The following is a 23684-nucleotide window of genomic DNA, read 5'->3' on the forward strand; positions in this document are numbered from 1 at the left end:
GAGGACGGCTGTGTATACAGCTACAGGGTCAGTCTACCTCCTGATCACTAGTGAGGACGGCTGTGTATACAGCTACAGGGTCAGTCTACCTCCTGATCACTAGTGATGGCGGCTGTGTATACAGCTACAGGGTCAGTCTACCTCCTGATCAGTAGTGATGACAGCTGTGTGTACAGCTACAGGGTCAGTCTACCTCCTGATCACTAGTGAGGACGGCTGTGTATACAGCTACAGGGTCAGTCTACCTCCTGATCACTAGTGAGGACGGCTGTGTATACAGCTACAGGGTCAGTCTACCTCCTGATCAGCAGTGATGACAGCTGTGTATGCAGCTACAGGGTCAGTCTACCTCCTGATCAGCAGTGAGGACGGCTGTGTATGCAGCTACAGGGTCAGTCTACCTCCTGATCACTAGTGATGGCGGCTGTGTATACAGCTACAGGGTCAGTCTACCTCCTGATCACTAGTGATGACAGCTGTGTATACAGCTACAGGGTCAGTCTACCTCCTGATCAGCAGTGAGGACGGCTGTGTATACAGCTACAGGGTCAGTCTACCTCCTGATCACTAGTGATGACAGCTGTGTATACAGCTACAGGGTCAGTCTACCTCCTGATCACTAGTGATGACAGCTGTGTATACAGCTACAGGGTCAGTCTACCTCCTGATCACTAGTGATGGCGGCTGTGTGTACAGCTACAGGGTCAGTCTACCTCCTGATCAGCAGTGAGGACGGCTGTGTATACAGCTACAGGGTCAGTCTACCTCCTGATCACTAGTGATGGCGGCTGTGTGTACAGCTACAGGGTCAGTCTACCTCCTGATCACTAGTGAGGACGGCTGTGTATACAGCTACAGGGCTAGTCTACCTCCTGATCACTAGTGATGACAGCTGTGTGTACAGCTACAGGGTCAGTCTACCTCCTGATCACTAGTGATGGCGGCTGTGTATACAGCTACAGGGTCAGTCTACCTCCTGATCACTAGTGATGGCGGCTGTGTGTACAGCTACAGGGTCAGTCTACCTCCTGATCACTAGTGAGGACGGCTGTGTATACAGCTACAGGGCTAGTCTACCTCCTGATCACTAGTGAGGACGGCTGTGTATGCAGCTACAGGGTCAGTCTACCTCCTGATCACTAGTGAGGACGGCTGTGTATGCAGCTACAGGGTCAGTCTACCTCCTGATCACTAGTGAGGACGGCTGTGTATGCAGCTACAGGGTCAGTCTACCTCCTGATCACTAGTGATGACAGCTGTGTATACAGCTACAGGGTCAGTCTACCTCCTGATCAGCAGTGATGGCGGCTGTGTATACAGCTACAGGGTCAGTCTACCTCCTGATCAGTAGTGATGACGGCTGTGTATGCAGCTACAGGGTCAGTCTACCTCCTGATCAGTAGTGATGATGGCTGTGTATGCAGCTACAGGGTCAGTCTACCTCCTGATCACTAGTGATGATGGCTGTGTATACAGCTACAGGGTCAGTCTACCTCCTGATCACTAGTGATGATGGCTGTGTATACAGCTACAGGGTCAGTCTACCTCCTGATCACTAGTGATGGCGGCTGTGTATACAGCTACAGGGTCAGTCTACCTCCTGATCAGCAGTGAGGACAGCTGTGTATACAGCTACAGGGTCAGTCTACCTCCTGATCAGCAGTGAGGACGGCTGTGTATACAGCTACAGGGTCAGTCTACCTCCTGATCACTAGTGAGGACGGCTGTGTATGCAGCTACAGGGTCAGTCTACCTCCTGATTAGCAGTGATGACAGCTGTGTATACAGCTACAGGGTCAGTCTACCTCCTGATCAGCAGTAAAGACAGCTGTGTGTACAGCTACAGGGTCAGTCTACCTCCTGATCACTAGTGAGGACGGCTGTGTATACAGCTACAGGGTCAGTCTACCTCCTGATCAGCAGTGAGGACGGCTGTGTATACAGCTACAGGGTCAGTCTACCTCCTGATCAGCAGTGAGGACGGCTGTGTATGCAGCTACAGGGTCAGTCTACCTCCTGATCACTAGTGATGACAGCTGTGTGTACAGCTACAGGGTCAGTCTACCTCCTGATCAGCAGTGAGGATGGCTGTGTATGCAGCTACAGGGTCAGTCTACCTCCTGATCACTAGTGAGGATGGCTGTGTATACAGCTACAGGGTCAGTCTACCTCCTGATCACTAGTGATGGCGGCTGTGTATACAGCTACAGGGTCAGTCTACCTCCTGATCAGCAGTGATGACAGCTGTGTATGCAGCTACAGGGTCAGTCTACCTCCTGATCAGCAGTGAGGACGGCTGTGTATACAGCTACAGGGTCAGTCTACCTCCTGATCACTAGTGAGGACGGCTGTGTATACAGCTACAGGGTCAGTCTACCTCCTGATCAGCAGTGAGGACGGCTGTGTATACAGCTACAGGGTCAGTCTACCTCCTGATCAGCAGTGAGGACGGCTGTGTGTACAGCTACAGGGTCAGTCTACTTCCTGATCACTAGTGATGGCGGCTGTGTGTACAGCTACAGGGTCAGTCTACCTCCTGATCACTAGTGATGGCGGCTGTGTATACAGCTACAGGGTCAGTCTACCTCCTGATCAGCAGTGATGACAGCTGTGTATACAGCTACAGGGTCAGTCTACCTCCTGATCACTAGTGAGGACGGCTGTGTATACAGCTACAGGGTCAGTCTACCTCCTGATCACTAGTGATGGCGGCTGTGTATGCAGCTACAGGGTCAGTCTACCTCCTGATCAGCAGTGATGACAGCTGTGTATACAGCTACAGGGTCAGTCTACCTCCTGATCACTAGTGATGACAGCTGTGTATGCAGCTACAGGGTCAGTCTACCTCCTGATCACTAGTGAGGATGGCTGTGTATACAGCTACAGGGTCAGTCTACCTCCTGATCACTAGTGATGGCGGCTGTGTGTACAGCTACAGGGTCAGTCTACCTCCTGATCACTAGTGAGGACGGCTGTGTATACAGCTACAGGGTCAGTCTACCTCCTGATCAGCAGTGAGGACGGCTGTGTATGCAGCTACAGGGTCAGTCTACCTCCTGATCACTAGTGATGACAGCTGTGTGTACAGCTACAGGGTCAGTCTACCTCCTGATCAGCAGTGAGGATGGCTGTGTATGCAGCTACAGGGTCAGTCTACCTCCTGATCACTAGTGAGGACGGCTGTGTGTACAGCTACAGGGTCAGTCTACCTCCTGATCACTAGTGAGGACGGCTGTGTGTACAGCTACAGGGTCAGTCTACCTCCTGATCACTAGTGATGACAGCTGTGTGTACAGCTACAGGGTCAGTCTACCTCCTGATCAGCAGTGAGGATGGCTGTGTATGCAGCTACAGGGTCAGTCTACCTCCTGATCACTAGTGAGGATGGCTGTGTATGCAGCTACAGGGTCAGTCTACCTCCTGATCACTAGTGAGGACGGCTGTGTGTACAGCTACAGGGTCAGTCTACCTCCTGATCAGCAGTGAGGATGGCTGTGTATGCAGCTACAGGGTCAGTCTACCTCCTGATCAGCAGTGAGGACGGCTGTGTATACAGCTACAGGGTCAGTCTACCTCCTGATCAGCAGTGATGACAGCTGTGTATGCAGCTACAGGGTCAGTCTACCTCCTGATCACTAGTGAGGACGGCTGTGTATACAGCTACAGGGTCAGTCTACCTCCTAATCACTAGTGAGGACGGCTGTGTATACAGCTACAGGGTCAGTCTACCTCCTGATCAGCAGTGAGGACGGCTGTGTATACAGCTACAGGGTCAGTCTACCTCCTGATCACTAGTGATGGCGGCTGTGTATACAGCTACAGGGTCAGTCTACCTCCTGATCAGCAGTGATGACAGCTGTGTATACAGCTACAGGGTCAGTCTACCTCCTGATCAGCAGTGAGGACGGCTGTGTGTACAGCTACAGGGTCAGTCTACCTCCTGATCACTAGTGATGGCGGCTGTGTATGCAGCTACAGGGTCAGTCTACCTCCTGATCACTAGTGAGGATGGCTGTGTATACAGCTACAGGGTCAGTCTACCTCCTGATCACTAGTGAGGACGGCTGTGTATACAGCTACAGGGTCAGTCTACCTCCTGATCACTAGTGAGGATGGCTGTGTATACAGCTACAGGGTCAGTCTACCTCCTGATCACTAGTGATGGCGGCTGTGTGTACAGCTACAGGGTCAGTCTACCTCCTGATCACTAGTGATGACGGCTGTGTATGCAGCTAGAACATGTGTCTGCAATCAGGAGCAACTGTAAGAATGTATTTTATGTTCAGTAGATATTAATAACATCCTAATAAATGTATTTCATGGGAGAAAAAAATTATAAAAAACCTTTCATATCAGTAATACCTGTATTATTAACAGGTGGCATTAATTACATTTTTTTTTAAATTTTCCTGTAGGTTCTTTTGCAAATCTATAATCCACATCTGTATTAGATGTATCCTGCGGGGTCTTGTGTATTAGAGCAGAGCAGACCTAGACCCTTATTCACCAGCGCACGTATCTTCACATCGCTCCTTGATGAATCTGCGCTGCGCTGATTTACGTGCATTTTACAACATACGCACATTGCGCTCAGTATACGTGACTTGATGAATAGGCCCTTATGTGTGATGTTAGGGTCTCTGTGGCCCCCAGGAGCTCTGATGATCATCTCCTGCCCACCCCACTGTCACCACCTCCGGTGACATCCGGACAGAGACGCGGCTGCTTCGTATCACAGAGTCCCGGAGACGTCGTTCAGCTTTTCTAAAACACATTTTAAACAAAGTAATTTCCTTGTATAACAAATGCTGGGTTGAAGAATATGTTATTGTAAAAGAGGTTAATGGCCAAAGGGAATTAATGGATAATACAGATCCTCCCACGTGTCGGCTGTTCCGGACATTTATTCTGTGTGATGGAAATGACATAACACAAGAGAGAAATACCAGGAAACACTTATTAACGGGCAATTACTAACATTGTACAAAGGTGCACAATGTGCCCCAGTCCACAGCCTGCTCTCATAGGCTCATGTGAACCAAACGGATGAAAGCTCATTTCTGATTGGTTGTTGAGGCTCAGAGCACCTAGACACAGTATAACAGATTTATACAAAGTGGTGTCAGTTTCTGTCATACAGTATTACTGAGCGTCTGTATTCTGCAACAACAATGAGGGATCAGACATCCCCCCCACACTGACATCGTCACACCCCCCTAATTGTGGCACCAGGTCCCCTAGAGTGTGGTGTAGCTTGATCAGGCTATAACACACGCCCAAGGCCCCTACTGTCAGCAAACACAGGGGATTCTGGCAGCAATAGGCAGAGAGAGAATAAGACCCCAATGAGGCTCCGGGACCATGCTGGTTTGGAGCCCCCTCCCCTCCTCCGTTTGTCAAAGAAAAAACATCTATAAAAACCGGAGACCCCTGGGCCCTAGATGGGCTGATAATCCGGCTCTTTCAATAGCGGTCACAATGTCATCGTCTTACACAAATAATGGTCTCCATGGCGGACCTTGTACTGCTGTCATGACTGTACTTGGAAAAAAACAATTTTTTAATGACAAAGCTTTTTTCTATTTTGAATAAATATAATCTATTTGTAAACTTTTCACATTTTTTCCAACCTATCTGGTCTTTCAGTTCCATTGCGCAGTCAGTTAACCCCTCCCGCTCCACAAGGGCAGCTCAGCGATATTTATCTGTTACATTGTACCTATAATCATTCTTTACTGCAGCAATAAGTGGTTGTTCTTGTCACAGGGAACTACTAAATAAATAGACCAATTTATGTAATTTACAATGAGAAATAACAGGGGACACAGGAGCAACAATAAGGGTAACAGTGAATACATAGAATATTCCTTATACCTCGGATATCACAAACACCTCTTATATAACAGGAAGACAGGACCCTCGGGGCAGAACACACAGCGTAACGATCAATACTTTCTGCCCTTCTCCCTTTTGTTCTTGTAAATCTTCAAAACCACATCCAGTAATTGGTGAGAGCTCCGGCCCAGCTGACACCTCCATCGACCCCAGTCAGCTCCTAACATTCCTGCTTATTAGCAGTGAGTGCCGGATGTCTCCTTCCCAGGATCGGCTGAGACCTGGAATGGATACTCGAAAACCTAATTGATGCAAGATTGTATCAAGTGTCCTCTAAGGGAGATTATTCCACATTTACATTTACAGGTTGTAACAAAGTGCTCAGTTATGTATCACCCTCCTCTACCTCACTCCCCACTCTGCTCCTCTCCATCCCAGCGTATCATATTATCCTACACTCTGCTCCTCTCCATCTCATTAACACACACTCTTATTTTCCTGTTCCTGTTTCTAGCCCAGTCCCTGTACCTATCCCAGTCCCTGTACCTATCCCAGTTCCTGTTCCTACCCCAGTCCCTATCCCAGATCCTGTTCTTATCCCAGTTCCAGTTCCTAGCCCAGTTCCAGTTCCTATCCCAGTTCCTGTTCCTACCCCAGTCCCTATCCCAGTTCCTGTTCTTATCCCAGTTCCAGTTCCTAGCCCAGTACCAGTTCCTATCCCAGTTCCTGTTCCTATCCCAGTCCCTATCCCAGTTCCTGTTCCTAGCCCAGTTCCAGTTCCTAGCCCAGTTTCTGTCCCTAGCCCTCTCCTAGTCCCTATCCCAGTTCCTATGCCAGTCCCTGTACCTATCCCAGTCCCTGTACCTATCCCAGTTCTTGTCCCTATCCCAGTCCCTGTCCCTATGCCAGTCCCTGTACCTATCCCAGTCCCTGTACCTATCCCAGTTCTTGTCCCTATCCCAGTCCCTGTCCCTATCCCAGTTCCTGTTCCTATCCCAGTCCCTGTTCTTATCCCAGTTCCAGTTCCTAGCCCAGTTCCAGTTCCTAGCCCAGTTCCTGTCCCAGTTCCTGTTCCTAGCCCAGTTACAGTTCCTAGCCCAGTTCCTGTCCATATCCCAGTTCCTGTTCCTATGCCAGTTCCAGTCCCTAGCCCTCTACCTATCCCAGTCCCTGTCCCACTTCCTGTCCCTATCCCAGTTCCAGTCCCTATCCCACTTCCTGTCCCTATCCCAGTCCCTATCCCAGTCCCTGTCACTAGCCCAGTTCCAGTCCCTAGCCCAGTTCCAGTCCCTATCCCAGTCCCTGTACCAATCCCAGTTCCTGTCCCTATCCCAGTTCCTGTCCTTATCCCACTCCCTGCCCTATCCCAGTTCCTGTCCCTATTCCAGTTCCTCTTCCTAGTCCAGTTCCTGTCCCTATCCCAGTCCCTGCACTATCCCAGTTTCTGTCCCTATCCCAGTCCCTGTCCCTATCCCAGCTCCTATCCCTAGCCCAGTTCCTGTCCCTATCCCAGTCCTTGTCCCTATCCCAGTTCCTGTTCCTATGCCAGTTCCTGTCCCTAGCCCTCTCCCTGTCCCAATCCCTGTCCCTATCCCAGTTCCTGTTCCTATGCCAATTCCAGTCCCTATCCCAGTTCCTGTCCCTATCCCAGTTCCAGTCTCTATCCCAGTCCCTGTCCATATCCCAGTTCCAGTCCCTAGCCCAGTTCCTGTTCCTATCCCAGTTCCTGTCCCTATCCCGGTCCCTATCCCAGTTCCTGTTCCTATTCCTAGCCCAGTTCCAGTTCCTAGCCCAGTTCCTTTCCCTAGCCCTCTCCCTAGCCCAGTTCCTGTCCCTATCCCAGTCCTTGTCCCTATCCCAGTTCCTATGCCAGTTCCTTTCCCTAGCCCTCTCCCTGTCCCAATCCCAGTCCCTATCCCAGTTCCTATCCAAGGTCCTGTCCCTAGCCCTCTCCCTGTCCTTATCCCAGTCCTTGTACCTATCCCAGTCCCTGTTCCTATCCCAGTTCCTGTCCCTATCCCAGTTCCTGTCCCTATCCCAGTCCTTATCCAACAAGTATTGAAAAACAAACATTTTTACAATATAGAGGTTTTTTGGGGCGTAAAGCTGCAGTGATGGTCACACACAAACACCCTTTTCCCCACCTAATATAGATGTCACTGAATGACCCTTCACAAGTATTGAAAAATATTTAAAATGTAGAACATAGAGGTTTTTGGAGGGGCTCTGCGCATGTAGGGTCAGGGTGTCTGTGTGTTCGGAGACACACATACACACACACACACACACACTGGTTCCCCACTTCATACAGATGTCACTCAAGATTACTTTCACTAAAAAAACATTACATTTTAAAACAAAATAAATCTAATTTTTTTTTGGGTTCTGCTGATAATGGTCACACAACAGAAGCACACTTCTCCACTTCTCCACTTCTCCACTTCTCCACTTCTCCACTTCTCCACTTCTCCACTTCTCCACTTCCCCACTTCTCCACTTCTCCACTTCCCCACTTCTCCACTTCTCCACTTCTCCACTTCTCCACTTCTACACTTCTCCACTTCTCCACTTCTACACTTCTCCACTTCTCCACTTCTCCACTTCTACACTTCTCCACTTCTCCACTTCTACACTTCTCCACTTCTCCACTTCTCCACTTCTCCACTAAATAGTTAGTTCAGAAAGGTGTACTATAAATGCATTAATAACAACCAGCAGACACTGCTCCATCTAAACTCTGACAGACAAATCCGGATCATTATCATCCTCATATTAGATATATGGGTTATATAGCCCACTATGGGACCGGTCTGGGGTCAGATGCCCCCCTGCCCCCACCTGAATACCTGATATAACATCACTATTACACAGCTGTAATACCTCAAACCAGCAATTTGTTTCAATTTTGTTATTTTACACCTACTTAATATTTCCTCACTCACATGGGGCCACAACCTGATTATTCTTATCTCCCCTACAAAGCAAATCACACATTTCACACCTTAGTAGACTAATCCGAGGCAAATATTCCATCATCATCACCATGTATTTATATAGCACCACCAAATCTGCAGCGCTGTACAGAGAACTCACTCACATCAGTCCCTGCACCATTGGGGCTTACAGTCTAAATTCCCTAACATACACACAGACACACACACACACACACACACACACACAGACTAGGGTCAATTTTGTCGGCAGCCAATTAACCTACCAGTATGTTTTTGGAGTGTGGGAGGAAACCGGAGCACCCGGAGGAAACCCACGCAAACACAGGGAGAATATACAAACGCCACAAATTCATATATGTCACAGAAAAAGTGAGACGGAGCGGAGATTGGAGCGACTCAGTACACATTACGCTGCGTATATTGCGCTGCGTATACAGAAACTGCGTCTGAGGAGACGGAGCGGCTCAGTATATATTACGCTGCGTATACAGACACCGCGCCGTACACTTATGTGTGCTCAGATTTACATCACTCCCAGCCGCAGCGCTCTCACCGAGAGGCAGTAAATCTCCTCATCATGTTCCAGCAGAAATGGAACGTGTTTATAAATAGAAATCTGTTTTTCATATCACCTTGAAAAGATTGTGCCAAATGCTGTATCTTGGCGGATCCTCAGCGCACAGAACCTGCAGATACAAAGCACTTAACAACCCAACTCCTTCCCGATGCTCCCGACGCCACATGTCCCTCTGTATTCATCTCATGCCAGCGCTTCATTCCTGTCCAACATGGGGTCCGGGGGGTGAGAGGAGACGGCACCAGGGATTGGGGGCGCCTAAATCACTGGATAAGTAACATAGCTCCTCTCATTCACCGTCTATATCCGTCACCCCTTCATTAAGCGCCAGCTGCAGCCGCAATTATGTTACCTGTGAAGCCACCGAACGCTGCTCCTCATGTTAGTAATGGGCTCTGAGTGCGGCGCTGAGCTATGATCACACAACAAAAGGAAAAGGTGTGAGGCGTGGGGCGTCCAAATGGGGGCGTCTAGGTAGCGAGCGCCGGCCCTGACTATAATCCTATCTCACAAACTAATAGAAGGCCTCATACACACGGCGCGATATCTACACATAATGCACATTCATAAACCCGATATGTGACTGGATGGGCCGACTGACCACACCTACTGGTCTCCCGTCCGTTGCTGACCACACCTACTGGTCTCCCATCCGTCACCGACCGCACCTACTGGTCCCCCGTCCGTTACTGACCACACCTACTGGTCTCCCGTCCGTTGCTGACCACACCTACTGGTCTCCCGTCCGTTACTGACCACACCTACTGGTCTCCCGTCTGTCACTGACCACACCTACTGGTCCCCGTCCCCTACTGACCACACCTACTGGCCTCCAGGTCTCCCGTCCGTTACTGACCACACCTACTGGTCCCCCGTCCGTTGCTGACCCCACCTACTGGTCCCCTGTCCGTTGCTGACCACACCTCCTGGTCTCCCGTACGTTACTGACCACACCTACTGGTCTCCCAACCGTTACTGACCACACCTACTGGTCCCCCGTCCGTCACTGACCACACCTACTGGTCCCCGTCCCCTACTGACCACACCTACTGGTCTCCAGGTCTCTCGTCCGTTACTGACCACACCTACTGGTCCCCCGTCCGTTGCTGACCCCACCTACTGGTCCCCCGTCCGTTGCTGACCCCACCTACTGGTCCCCCATCCGTCACTGACCACACCTACTGGTCCCCCGTCCGTCACTGACCACACCCACTGGTCCCCGTCCCCTACTGACCACACCTACTGGTCTCCAGGTCTCCCGTCCCTTACTGACCACACCTACTGGTCCCCCGTCTGTTACTGACCACACCTACTGGTCCCCCGTCTGTTGCTGACCCCACCTACTGGTCCCCCGTCTGTTGCTGACCCCACCTACTGGTCCCCCGTCTGTTGCTGACCCCACCTACTGGTCCCCCGTCTGTTGCTGACCCCACCTACTGGTCCCCCGTCTGTTGCTGACCCCACCTACTGGTCCCCCGTCTGTTGCTGACCCCACCTACTGGTCCACCGTCTGTTGCTGACCCCACCTACTGGTCCCCCGTCCGTTACTGACCACACCTACTGGTCCCCGTCCCAACATTGCTGCAAAATGGGAAAATGAGACACCCCTGGCGCAGTGCTGTGAGGTGGCGCAGTGCTCTGACGCTACGTGTCACTTAACCCTTCCTTTGTATAAGATAAATTAACCCGGCAGTGTCGCTGGTAATATCCGGTGTTTCTCCAGTAATACTGGATGAGAAGGACGTACTGACACCAACCTCACTGACGCGGTTATTCATCTCGTACAATGCCCCGGCGGTTTACAAGAACATTACATGTGAGGCATATCAGGAAGGTCAGAGCCCTCTGCACCCATCCTGCACACGATCCGCTGAACTTACATTACTTGGCATCACGGGGTCGTTACATTATATAGGGCTCATAATCCTGGGAACAATCCAAATGGATTTTCAATATGAAAACACCAGGGGGATCAAACATCGACTGTGAGCTTGGAAACTTTCCATAAGCACTAACCAGCCTCATAGTTGTCCCTATTTTTTCCCGTCAGTAAGAGACATCCCTGTCTCCTATTCTATAGTCTCATTCCCTATTACATCCTGAACACTATACAGACATCTCCATCTTATCATTACTCTATTTCACTGTACTCCAACAACCTGACAAGTGGTTGGCTGCTCTCACATGGTAGGGGGCGCTTAATAAGGGGTAATGTCCTCATACAACCTACTTTCTGTTTATTGTGCGTTGCTTTCTTCAAATATAACATCACTATACCACTATATTTAATATATGGCTCCTCAGCTCATATATATAATTTTTTCTATGTATTTTTTCTATATATGGGTTTACATATAAATTTATTTATTTTCAGCAGCCATTTATTTTAATAGACCATGTATTCCCTCCATTATCAACCCCTTTCCTATTAGCCAAGGTTACTGCCAGTGAGGTATTGAACCAATAGCAGACTGGCTTTCTATCCACCAATTGCGGAACACTTCTGGCTATGGCGCTTTTATAAATCTCACATTCCCCTATGTATACACCTATATCCCCGACGAAGCCTGGAGGTGAAACGCGTTGGTTATTGCATTTTTGTGGACACTACAAACACTCCGTTCACTCACACCGCTGAACTGTCAGTGCAGGTCAGAGAACGGCACTTTCACACCGCCAGCCGCATGCGCAGTTCGGATCTAGCTGTGGCCGCAACTATTCCGCCCCCAAGACAACCACTCTTGGCGTACACGTCGGGTATCTATGGAAGGGACTCAAGGAGACCGGGGCACCTATAACCCTACAAGGGGTACGTTTCTCTCCGTCCTGCTACCACTATATTATAGAGGACCTACCTACACCACTGACTTTAAACATTTGGACTAACGAGAAGTGTTTCTGCTACAACATTGCGACTAGATCGCCTTCTGCATAATGGATTGTGGACGTCTCTACCTCCATAAGGAGCTATTACAGTCTGAAATTTTCATCTATGGTAAATTCTATCTGGAGACTGAGACATACAGGATAAGTCTTATGTTACATTATATTGGTGCTATCATAGACCACAGTTATTGGTGTCATTTTCTGGATTGATGAATAATTACTTGTACTGTACTAACAGGTTGTAACCTTTGTTTATATCTACACTGATTCTTATGTGTGTAATAAGCTGCATTATGACAGTGTCTTTATACCTATCTGTACAGTTATACACCTCCAGCTCACATCACTGCGACACAGGGGTCCCACTTTGCTATTCTACCTGAAGGGTTGGACTCCCCGTTATCTACCATTTGCCCCCTAAGGCAGCATAGACATAGGAACTTCTCTAATCTAACAGTAATCCTGACTGACGAGGTCAATCACATTCAATGGGGATTGGAGGGGAATGAGAGAGCTCAGATGTTATCTTTACACACACAAAACTGCCAGCTCACATGTAGATAGGTTAGAAACAACGTTAACATGAGCTAATGAGCTTTAATTATTTACAAATAATCAATTAGGGAAAATGTATAGACTCTGAAATAAAAGAATGTGTAAACCCCTCTCACTGATCACGATGTATCCACCACAAGGACACACCGAGATGCAGCAGAGTTGCTTTGCGTGATTTCACTCTGGACACGCCCACAAGAGAAGACAAGTAGCCACGCCCCTGCGTTGTATCACAGACCTAGTACTGTAAGGGCGCAATCCCGGAGATGTGAGGCCTAGTACATAGCCGCCTAGATACACTAATGATGATAACAATCGCCAGCGCTAGATAACCGCTTCTGATTGGCCGATTCTGAAGCTGCTGGGCACTGTCTTCACCGATTGTGCAGATATTATAGGATGAAGGACGGTTATATATGTGTATATCAGGCCTAATAGCGAATGTGTTGTCCCTGATTCTGTGTATGTGGGTGTAAGTAATCTGCTGCAGACTGGCGCATATTCTATAGATGCGGAGCTGGATGTATTTTGAGATTCACGCGACTCAGCAAATGGGCTGAAATATCCCTATTTTTGCGTATGCAGCTTTGGGCCACAAATACTGCACATGTCTGCACCGGGCCCATTGTCTAGTTGTCCCTCTATGACATGTTACAGGAATATGTTATATCCCTATCCTGTAATTACTGCTCACACGGTGACATTCATACGGCGACTCGGCTCAGTCTGGCAGGACCACAACATATTACAACATCTGAGAACCCGAAGGAACAGAACAGATCCCAGACTTACCGTCCTTGCGGTAGAAGGAAATCTCCACCTTACGCTCCTCCGATCCCACCAGGGCCTGAGCGATCTGTGACACCGCGCTGGAGGCGGTACGGGGGCCGTACAAGAAGTCGCAGGTGCAGGGTCTCTGCATGACCTCAGCCCGCGTGTATCCGCACATGGAGCAGAAGCCATCGTTACAGTAAATCACAGCGCAGTTTTCCACACGGGCGTTCGCTATAATGAACTTCCGACCTACAAGAGAAAACAGAGAGATCTTAGTGAGATAGAATCAGTACAGACTCGTATAACGTTACAGTAACTGTGTATAAGGATGGAGGATGTCCCCTTAACCAGTGATAGTCATAGGTACAGACTGCAGACACCTAATAAGTATATTAGACTTAATATAAGGATCAGAGAGACTGTCCACCACAAGAAGTGTATCCTGAGTGTTACAATGTGTCACAGTGTGTCACAGAGTGTTACAATGTGTGTCAGAGTGTTACAATGTGTCACAGTGTGTGTCAGAGTGTTACAGTGTGTGTCAGAGTGTTACAGTGTGTTACAATGTGTGTCAGAGTGTTACAGTGTGTCACAGAGTGTTACAATGTGTGTCAAAGTGTGTTACAGTGTGTGTCAGAGTGTTACAGTGTGTCAAAGAGTGTGTCAGAGTGTTACAGTGTGTTACAGAGTGTCACAAAGTGTCACACTGTGTCACAGAGTGTTACAATGTGTGTCAGAGTGTTACAATGTGTGTCAGAGTGTTACAGTGTGTCAAAGAGTGTGTCAGAGTGTTGCAGTGTGTTACAGAGTGTTACAATGTGTGTCAGAGTGTTACAATGTGTCAAAGTGTGTTACAGTGTGTGTCAGAGTGTTACAGTGTGCCAAAGAGTGTGTCAGAGTGTTACAGTGTGTCACAGAGTGTTACAGTGTGTTACAATGTGTGTCAGTGTTACAGTGTGTCACAGAGTGTTACAATGTGTGTCAAAGTGTGTTACAGTGTGTGTCAGAGTGTTACAGTGTGTCAAAGAGTGTGTCAGAGTGTTACAATGTGTGTCAGAGTGTTACAATGTGTCAAAGTGTGTTACAGTGTGTGTCAGAGTGTTACAGTGTGCCAAAGAGTGTGTCAGAGTGTTACAGTGTGTCACAGAGTGTTACAGTGTGTTACAATGTGTGTCAGTGTTACAGTGTGTCACAGAGTGTTACAATGTGTGTCAAAGTGTGTTACAGTGTGTGTCAGAGTGTTACAGTGTGTCAAAGAGTGTGTCAGAGTGTTACAGAGTGTCACAAAGTGTCACAGTGTGTTACAATGTGTGTCAGAGTGTTACAATGTGTGTCAGAGTGTTACAGTGTGTGTCAGAGTGTTACAGTGTGTTACAATGTGTGTCAGAGTGTTACAGTGTGTCACAGAGTGTTACAGTGTGTGTCAGAGTGTTACAGTGTGTCAAAGAGTGTGTCAGAGTGTTACAGAGTGTCACAGTGTGTTACAATGTGTGTCAGAGTGTTACAATGTGTGTCAGAGTGTTACAGTGTGTGTCAGAGTGTTACAGTGTGTTACAGTGTGTGTCAGAGTGTTACAGTGTGTCACAAAGTGTTACAGTGTTTTACAGTGTGTCACAAAGTGTTACAGTGTACACCAACAACCTGCTCCCGCATGTATATCTGTGAATACAGTAACCTGTACATGTAAGACTGCAGAGTTTGACCTTTTCAAAAATAGTTTTGCAAGTAGCTGCTACTTATATAATACAATCCCCTCCCCTCTAAAAATTACTTTCCACTTAAGCTAAATTGAGTTACTGCGGCACCGGAGGGCGGTAATTTTTTTTTACCATCAACAAAGATACAAAAGTAGGCAGAAGGTATTAAATGTAGAAGACCCCTGATTTAGACTTATGTAAGTAATAAACCTGCACTGCTCTGGGTCCCTATGTGACCCGGAAAACCTGCACTGCTCGGGGTCCCTATGTGACCCGGAAAACCTGCACTGCTCGGGGTCCCTATGTGACCCGGAAAACCTGCACTGCTCGGGGTCCCTATGTGACCCGGAAAACCTGCACTACTCGGGGGCCCTATGTGACCCGGAAAACCTGCACTGCTCGGGGTCCCTATGTGACCCGGAAAACCTGCACTGCTCGGGGTCCCTATGTGACCCGGAAAACCTGCACTGCTCGGGGTCCCTATGTGACCCGGAAAACCTGCACTGCTCGGGGTCCCTATGTGACCCGGAAAACCTGCACTACTCGGGGGCCCTATGTGACCCGGAAAACCTGCACTGCTCGGGGTCCCTATGTGACCCGGAAAACCTGCACTGCTCGGGGTCCCTATGTGACCCGGAAAACCTGCACTGCTCGGGGGCCCTATGTGACCCGGAAAACCTGCACTGCTCGGGGTCCCTATGTGACCCGGAAAACCTGCACTGCTCGGGGTCCCTATGTGACCCGGAAAACCTGCACTGCTCGGGGTCCCTGAGGACCGGGCTTGGGAAACACTGACTTAGAGGTTGGAGGGAAGCACATATGTGCCTTGAAGTATATTGGGTTGACCATCAGTGTTTTAGATATATATATATATATACATATATCACACATGAGTCTACTGTACCCTCCTAGACATATGGGGGTGCTACTGCTTACACACGTCTATACAGAGGCAACGCCACCACGCCATAATATACACAGGTGTAGCATAGATCGGTGTGGCTGGATCACTTATAAATAACTTTTTGTATGAATTTATTTAAAGGAAATAGCGCAGGGCGCTTATTTGTATAATTGCAGATGTACTGGTTTTGCTTTATCGTGTGGCACTTTGTATAGGAAATGCATTCTTTCCTGAGGTATATGTCTGATGCAATAAGCATTTGTATGAGGAGTCTGTTGTGTATCTTTGAGAGGAAGTCCTCATTAAGGCTAATTAAGTCGATTCATGTGAGTAACCAACATGTCCTTTAATCTAAATGCACCACAGGAGGTTGTTACTGTTGTTCCTGAGTGGCCATTTCGTCAAAAATATTAGGACCTGTCTGAACATTGTAAATCGCACGTGATATAAGATATCACAGATAAGTGTAAATTTTGTTAAGTATAAATTGCATTTAAATCCATGTTTGGGGAAACATATTGCATTCTGATACTAAAAATAACTCAGACTTCTTGGGGCCAGCAAAGAGTTCAGGGGGGGGGGACTTACCCTCTTCTACGCTGTGTCCAAAACTATATAAAACACCACTGGTTTGTACTAAAATCTACCATTATTGTTCCATCTGACTTTCTGATCACTGGTACCTTTAACCAGTATGAACTGTCCTTATTAGGACACTTGAGCAAATAAACATCACTTGCTTCAAGATCCTGCTTTGACAACTTCTTCTCTGCTGTATTTCCTGTGACCTACACATAGCTGGATTAAGGGGGGGGGCACAGAGGGCATGTGCCCCAGGCCCACCTCTCTCCGAGGGCCCCCCCCCCCCCGCATGAACTCACTTTACAGTTGCTGTCAGATGCGGCGGCAGTGGCCCCACTGTCGCATGCGATCCTTCTGATCCGTCCCCCCTCCCACTCAGTGATAGGCCAAACATTCGGCCTATTACTGAGAGCTCTTGTGTCACATGGGACGTGCACCACATGACAGATGTCGTCTAATGTGTGAAGTGCTGCAGAGAGCGCACGGCGCAGATGGAAGAAGGGAAGTGTTATTAGTGTGTGTGTGTGTTTTGTCATGTCATTGCAAAGTGTGTGTGATCAGCATATATGTGTGTGTGTGTGTGTGTGGGGGTAGGCATATGAATGTAGTGTGTTTGTGTGTATCAGAATTTGAATGCAGTGTGTGTGTGGGGGGGCCAGTGAATTAATGCAGTGTGTGTGTGGGGCCAGTGAATTAATGCACTGTGTGTGGGGGCCAGTAAATGACTGTAGTGTGGGAGGGGGGGGTCTTAATATAATGTAGGTAGGCTATTAATTTAATTGTGGAGTGCACGTGGGGGCTAATTATTGGATGTTATTTTATTTGTGAGGTGATGGTGGGGCTATTTAATTTAATAGTGGGTCCTATGAATTTAAGATGGAGTAATTGGACCTTTAATTTAATCCTGGGGTGGTTTGGGAGCTATTAATTGATTGTGGGACTGTTTGGGGATAATGAGGTCTATTTATTAAATGTGATTATGAAATATTTAATGCCTGGGATTGTTGTGGGAAATGGTAATATTTGTTAAATGTAAATGCTATTTAAATAATTGTTGGGGCTGTTTGGAGGGAGGGAAATAGGTTTATATATTAAATGTGTTTGCTATCTAATGTCAGGGTTGGTTGGAGGGAAAGAGATCTATTTAGCAAATGTAAATATTATTATTTTAATGTTGTGGCTGGAGGGAGGCCTAATTATAAAATGTGAGTGCTATTAATTTAACACTGGGACTGTTTGCAGTTTTCTAAATTTTATGTACCCATTTTTTTTTCCGAAATAGGGCCACCAATATTCCAGGATCCAGACAACCAGCAAATGAGCTAAAGTTACCAGCAGCCACAAGTGGTGACAGTGACAAGAACAGGTAGGAGAGAGCAGGACAGTCCGCCAACTGTCCTGAATCTGATGGGACAGTCCCGAATTTGGGTGACTGTCTCGCATAGGACAGTTGGGAGGTATGTCCCGCTTCACCGGGTACTGCTCGTGAAGGCAGAACTGTGTGCACCTAACAGTAGTGCACACAGTATTGCCTGTTTATTTGTCTAAAACGATAACCATGCTACATCATAGGGGCCCCCCTATTTAAGTGCCCCGGGCCCCTCAAAGCCTTAATCCAGCTCTGGACCTATAGATTAGACCCAAATCTAATCCGTTTCTGGCTGTTCTGAGGTTTGGACCCAGCTTTCCGATACCAGCAGCTCTGGCCAGTGTGATAGGCCAGGGGGGATCCATCCACATCAACCCTGTTCCATAGTAAGAGGTCAGGAGTACCAGCCCAGGTACACCAGCAATGGGGTACACTTGCAGCGACAGTTACCCAGAAGGAACGCGGCTCTGGATGCCGTGAAGGAGTCCAGTGGTGGCAGCATTTGTAAGCCCCTCCTACTGCGGCAAGAGGGCGCATTTGGATAATGAAAGGGAACGGTGGCAAAGTAAGCCCAGCCGGTTCCCAGCAACAACAGACAGGGTGGCATAGATGGTCCATCCTGACAAAATCAGGTAACAGCCCCCACAGAGGACTCACCCACATTATGTCACCACCTCTTATCACCAGGTATATTCCCTGGATAAAAGCGAATTATTGGTTCTATTATTTTACGCCCTCTTTATAAAATCTCCCTGCCACTTACCTTGTAACGTGTACATTAATCTCTGTCTTACAATATGTCAATTTGATGCATATCACACAAACTTATCTACCAGTAAATGTGGGTCCTATGTACTAAATGCAACATACACACACTGATCAGTCACAACATTATAATCAATAACAAGAGAAGTGAATAACACCGATTATATCATTACAATGGCACCTGTCAGGGTGTGGGATATATTAGGCAGTAAGTGAACAGTCAGTTATTGAAGTTGATGAGTTGGAAGCAGGAAAAATGGGCAACATAAGGATCTGTGCGACTTTGACAAGGGCCAAACTGTGATAGCTAGACGGATGGGTCACAGCTTCTCCAAAACGGCAGGTCCTGTGGGGTGTTCCGGGTATGTAGCGGTTAGTAACCAAAGCTTATTCATGTGCGTGGTAGTAAAGACTAGCCCGTCTGGTCCAATCCCACAGAAGAGCTACTGTAGCACAAATTGCTGAAAATGTGAATGCTGGATATGATAGAAGGTACATATGTATGGCCCAAATATATGGGACTCTCATTGTTTAGAGTAGGACCATCCTATTAGCAAAAGCGCCTTGGCGTGGCGGATGGCTTAAACATACATTTGCAAATGTGTGCAACAAAGACTTTTGCATTTTTATCTACAGTAGAAATGGCAGATCTGTTGCTGGCTATAGCAGTGTGCTGGGGGAAAAATGTTGTGTGTATGTTCTTTGCAGGATAACCCCACCCTTTCAAGCACCTGTTATGGCCTATAATTTGATTTGAGCAGCTTCCACTTTTGTATATGATAGAAGGTGTCAGATCACACAGAGCATCGCAGCTTGCTGCGTACGGGGCAGCGTATTATTCATCTTTATTTATAAGGCGCCACATGAGGTTTGCAGCGCCGTACAGAGAGCCAACAAGACAGTACATAGTATAACTGTACCTTAATACACAGCACACATACAATATAAGGTACCATTATACATCATCTAAATACATCATAAATACATCAAGATGGTCTTAATGGGTACTGTACATACAAAGCATTTATATAGTACATTTTCCTTACATACACATGTTCTGTGCTATCTCTTGTGCATATGTTAACGTGTACGTTGCCCTGACAGTCTCACTATCAGTCAGACTTACACCTGCCCTGTAGGTGCTGCAAATGATCCGGCTGAACCAGACGCACTTACGAGACCTCAGGACTTAAATCGGCTGCATCTGTGTTAGAACAACCTCCCTGTATATTACCTATGGCCGCCCTTCCGACCTCCTTCCGCCTCTCAAGCTGTAGATGTCATTTTCCTTCAGACCTGAATTACATGAAGTTGAGGTGAGGTCCGAGGACACACAGAGCTATTTCACACAAATAACGGCAAACGGACGTGAATCAGGCCAACGTTGTACACGTGTCGGGCACCCGAACATTACAACAGCGGGCAGAGACCTCTCGCTAAGATTCAGGAATCAGCTGATAAAAGGGAAAGTCATGGATTAAGAGATAAACCAATCGCCCAAGCAGAGAATTAGGACCAATGATCCTTTGCAAGAGATTAACTCTTCTCTCCGGGAACATTCACTTCCAGATACGACGCTCGGCGCCCCTCCAACAGGAAACTACTGTAGGGGATAGAGCAGCACAGGGTAGGACAGGAGCCCAATCTGTATCTGCCCCATAATACCTCTCCTGATACCAATACATTTATACTTAGGGCTGGTAACAGCTGGAGCTGATTAGCAGAATTTATTTTACATATTTACCATAAGATCCTTGACAACAATCCAGCAAGGAGTGAAAGACATTAAACACATAAATCAGGATGTTCTTAGTGTCTAGTGTACATACAATGTGTTGTCCTAGTCTCTCTTACTTACATACACATGTTCTGTGCTATCTAGAGGCACACATACATGCAGTTCACACATACATGTAGTTTTTCAAACAATGACAATGTCAGTGATCACTATCAGTCGGTGCTTACACCTGTCCTGTAGTTGGGGCAAATGAGATGTCTGAAACGGAGATACCCAGGGCCGGAATCTGCTTCAGCGCCTCTTTACTGTATGTGGCCTCTACTATACACGGCCCCTACTGTACACGGCCTCTACTATACACGGCCTCTACTATACACGGTCCCTACTATACACGGTCCCTACTGTACACGGCCTCTACTGTACACGGCCCTTACTGTACACAGCCCCTACTGTACACGGCCTCTACTGTACACGGCCTCTACTGTACATGGCCTCTACTGTACACGGCCCTTACTGTACACGGCCTCTACTGTACACGGCCTCTACTGTACACGGCCCTTACTATACACGGCCCCTACTGTACACGGCCTCTACTGTACACGGCCTCTACTGTACACGGCCCTTACTGTACACAGCCCTTACTGTACACGGCCTCTACTGTACACGGCCTCTACTGTACACGGCCTCTACTGTACACGGCCCTTACTATACACGGCCCCTACTGTACACGGCCTCTACTGTACACGGCCTCTACTGTACACGGCCCTTACTGTACACAGCCCTTACTGTACACGGCCTCTACTGTACACGGCCTCTACTGTACACGGCCCCTACTGTACACGGCCTTTACTGTACATGGCCTCTACTGTACATGGCCTCTACTGTACACGGCCCCTACTGTACACGGCCTCTACTGTACACGGCCTTTACTGTACACGGCCTCTACTATACGTGGCCATTACTGTATGCGTCCTTTACTGCACCAGGCCCCTACTGTACATGGCCTCTACTGTACACGGCCCTTACTGTACACGGCCGTTACTGTACATGGCCTCTACTGTACACGGCCCTTACTGCACACGGCCGTTACTGTACATGGCCTCTACTGTACACGGCCGTTACTGCACACGGCCGTTACTGCACACGGCTGTTACTGTACACGGCCTCTATTGTACATAGCATACGTTAGTCCACCCTTCCCTCCCCTGTGCCGCCGTTCAAGTCACAGGCAGTAGTAAGTGTCATTTGGGTTCAGACATGAATTGCACGCAGCATACGACATGTAAACAGACTTATGTCCAAACATCAGTCAGGCACATATCAGCCTGAGATCTGTGGACAGATAATGTCACTAATATTACTCATCTGTTTGTCCTTATTTTCAAATGCTTGAAAGAGGATCCGATGATAATCGGACAACACAGAAGGTTTGGGAATCCTGTGGCAGATTTATCAGATGGAGGAAGCCGCAGCTGCCGTTGATTACAGGGCTGTTTCTCCAGTCACCGCTCGGTGTCTCTTTGTCCTATACGTAGGAGTCCTGCCGGATAACCGTCCTGGCGGTAAGATCACATTATGTCTTCTGATGGGGGAGCACGGATCATGTACCAATAACTGTTCTGTTACCGACATCTCAGGACAGCAATAACACATTAAAATCATTTAAACTGTTCATTTATTCTTGGAATATATCATTGTGTAATGTAAGAAGGTTTTTACATTTTAATTCTTTAATAAATTGAATCTATTTTCAAACTTTTTACATTTTTTTAATTAAGTAAAACTAAAATCCACAATCTGGGCGCTCAGACCAGAGGTAGATGCAAATAATGGAAAACTCATTGACTGTTTCATTCATAAGCACAGCTCTGCACTATTCAAAGATTGCAAGCTCTGTGGGGGACAATGTAAATATGCTTGAAAGTACATTCAATTATTTTTGTACATAAAAATGATGTGACAGAGCAGGAACACTAAAACTCATACTGCAGAGCCCCACACTCAGTGCGAGCTCTGCAGAACCCCAGCGACTCAGAGCGAGCCCAGCAGAGCCCCACACTCAGTGCGAGCCCAGCAGAGCCCCACACTCAGTGCGAGCCCTGCAGAACCCCTAGCGACTCAGAGCAAGTCCAGCAAAACCCTCAGCGACTCAGCGAGAGCCCAGTAGGGAACCAAATGACTCAGTGAGAGCCCAGCAGAGCCCCCGTTAATCAGCGAGAGCCCAGCAGAGCCCCCGTTACTCAGCGAGAACCCAGCAGAGCCGCCGTTACTCAGCGAGAGCCCAGCAGAGCCGCCGTTACTCAGAGAGAGCCCAGCAGAGCCCCGTTACTCAGCGAGAGCCCAGCAGAGCTCCCGCGACTCAGCGAGAGCCCAGCAGAGCTCCCGCGACTCAGCGAGAGCCCAGCAGAGGTCCCGCGACTCAGCGAGAGCCCAGCAGAGCTCCCGCGACTCAGCGAGAGCCCAGCAGAGCTCCCGCGACTCAGCGAGAGCCCAGCAGAGCCCCCGACTCAGCGAGAGTCCAGCAGAGTCCCCGACTCAACGAGAGCCCAGCAGATCTCCCACGACTCAGCGAGAGCCCAGCAGAGCCTCCGACTCAGCGAGAGCCCAGCAAAGTCCCCGACTCAGCGAGAGCCCAGCAGAGTCCCCGACTCAGCGAGAACCCAGCAGAGCTTCCGCGACTCAGCGAGAGCCCCCGTTACTCAGCGAGAGCCCAGCGGAGCCCCCGACTCAGCGAGAGCCCAGCGGAGCCCCCGACTCAGCGAGAGCCCAGCGGAGTCCCCGACTCAGCGAGAGCCCAGCGGAGTCCCCGACTCAGCGAGAGCCCAGCGGAGTCCCCGACTCAGCGAGAGCCCAGCGGAGTCCCCATGACTCAGCGAGAGCCCAGCGGAGTCCCCACGACTCAGCGAGAGCCCAGCGGAGTCCCCGACTCAGCGAGAGATAAATCAAAACAAAGACCCAGTAGATCTGACTTAATACTGGACACACAAGGGCAGTTTCTGTCTTGGGGGATTTGGGATCAGTGGTTAATTTAGTCACACACGTGGTGGT

General features: G+C 48.4%; 1 protein-coding gene across 1 annotated transcript in view; it reads right to left on the reverse strand.

Annotated features, from left to right (window-relative positions):
• The window catches only part of LOC142159548 (voltage-gated inwardly rectifying potassium channel KCNH2-like), a 115435-nt gene that overhangs the window by 86378 nt on the left and 5373 nt on the right, over positions 1-23684 (reverse strand). Inside the window, exon 2 of the mRNA XM_075214440.1 lies at positions 13600-13830. Within this exon, the coding sequence (XP_075070541.1) occupies positions 13600-13830 (231 nt within the window). The remainder of the gene's footprint in view (positions 1-13599; positions 13831-23684) is intronic.

The sequence above is a fragment of the Mixophyes fleayi genome, chromosome 5 (genome assembly GCF_038048845.1).
Source record: "Mixophyes fleayi isolate aMixFle1 chromosome 5, aMixFle1.hap1, whole genome shotgun sequence".
NCBI classification, from domain to species: domain Eukaryota; kingdom Metazoa; phylum Chordata; class Amphibia; order Anura; family Limnodynastidae; genus Mixophyes; species Mixophyes fleayi.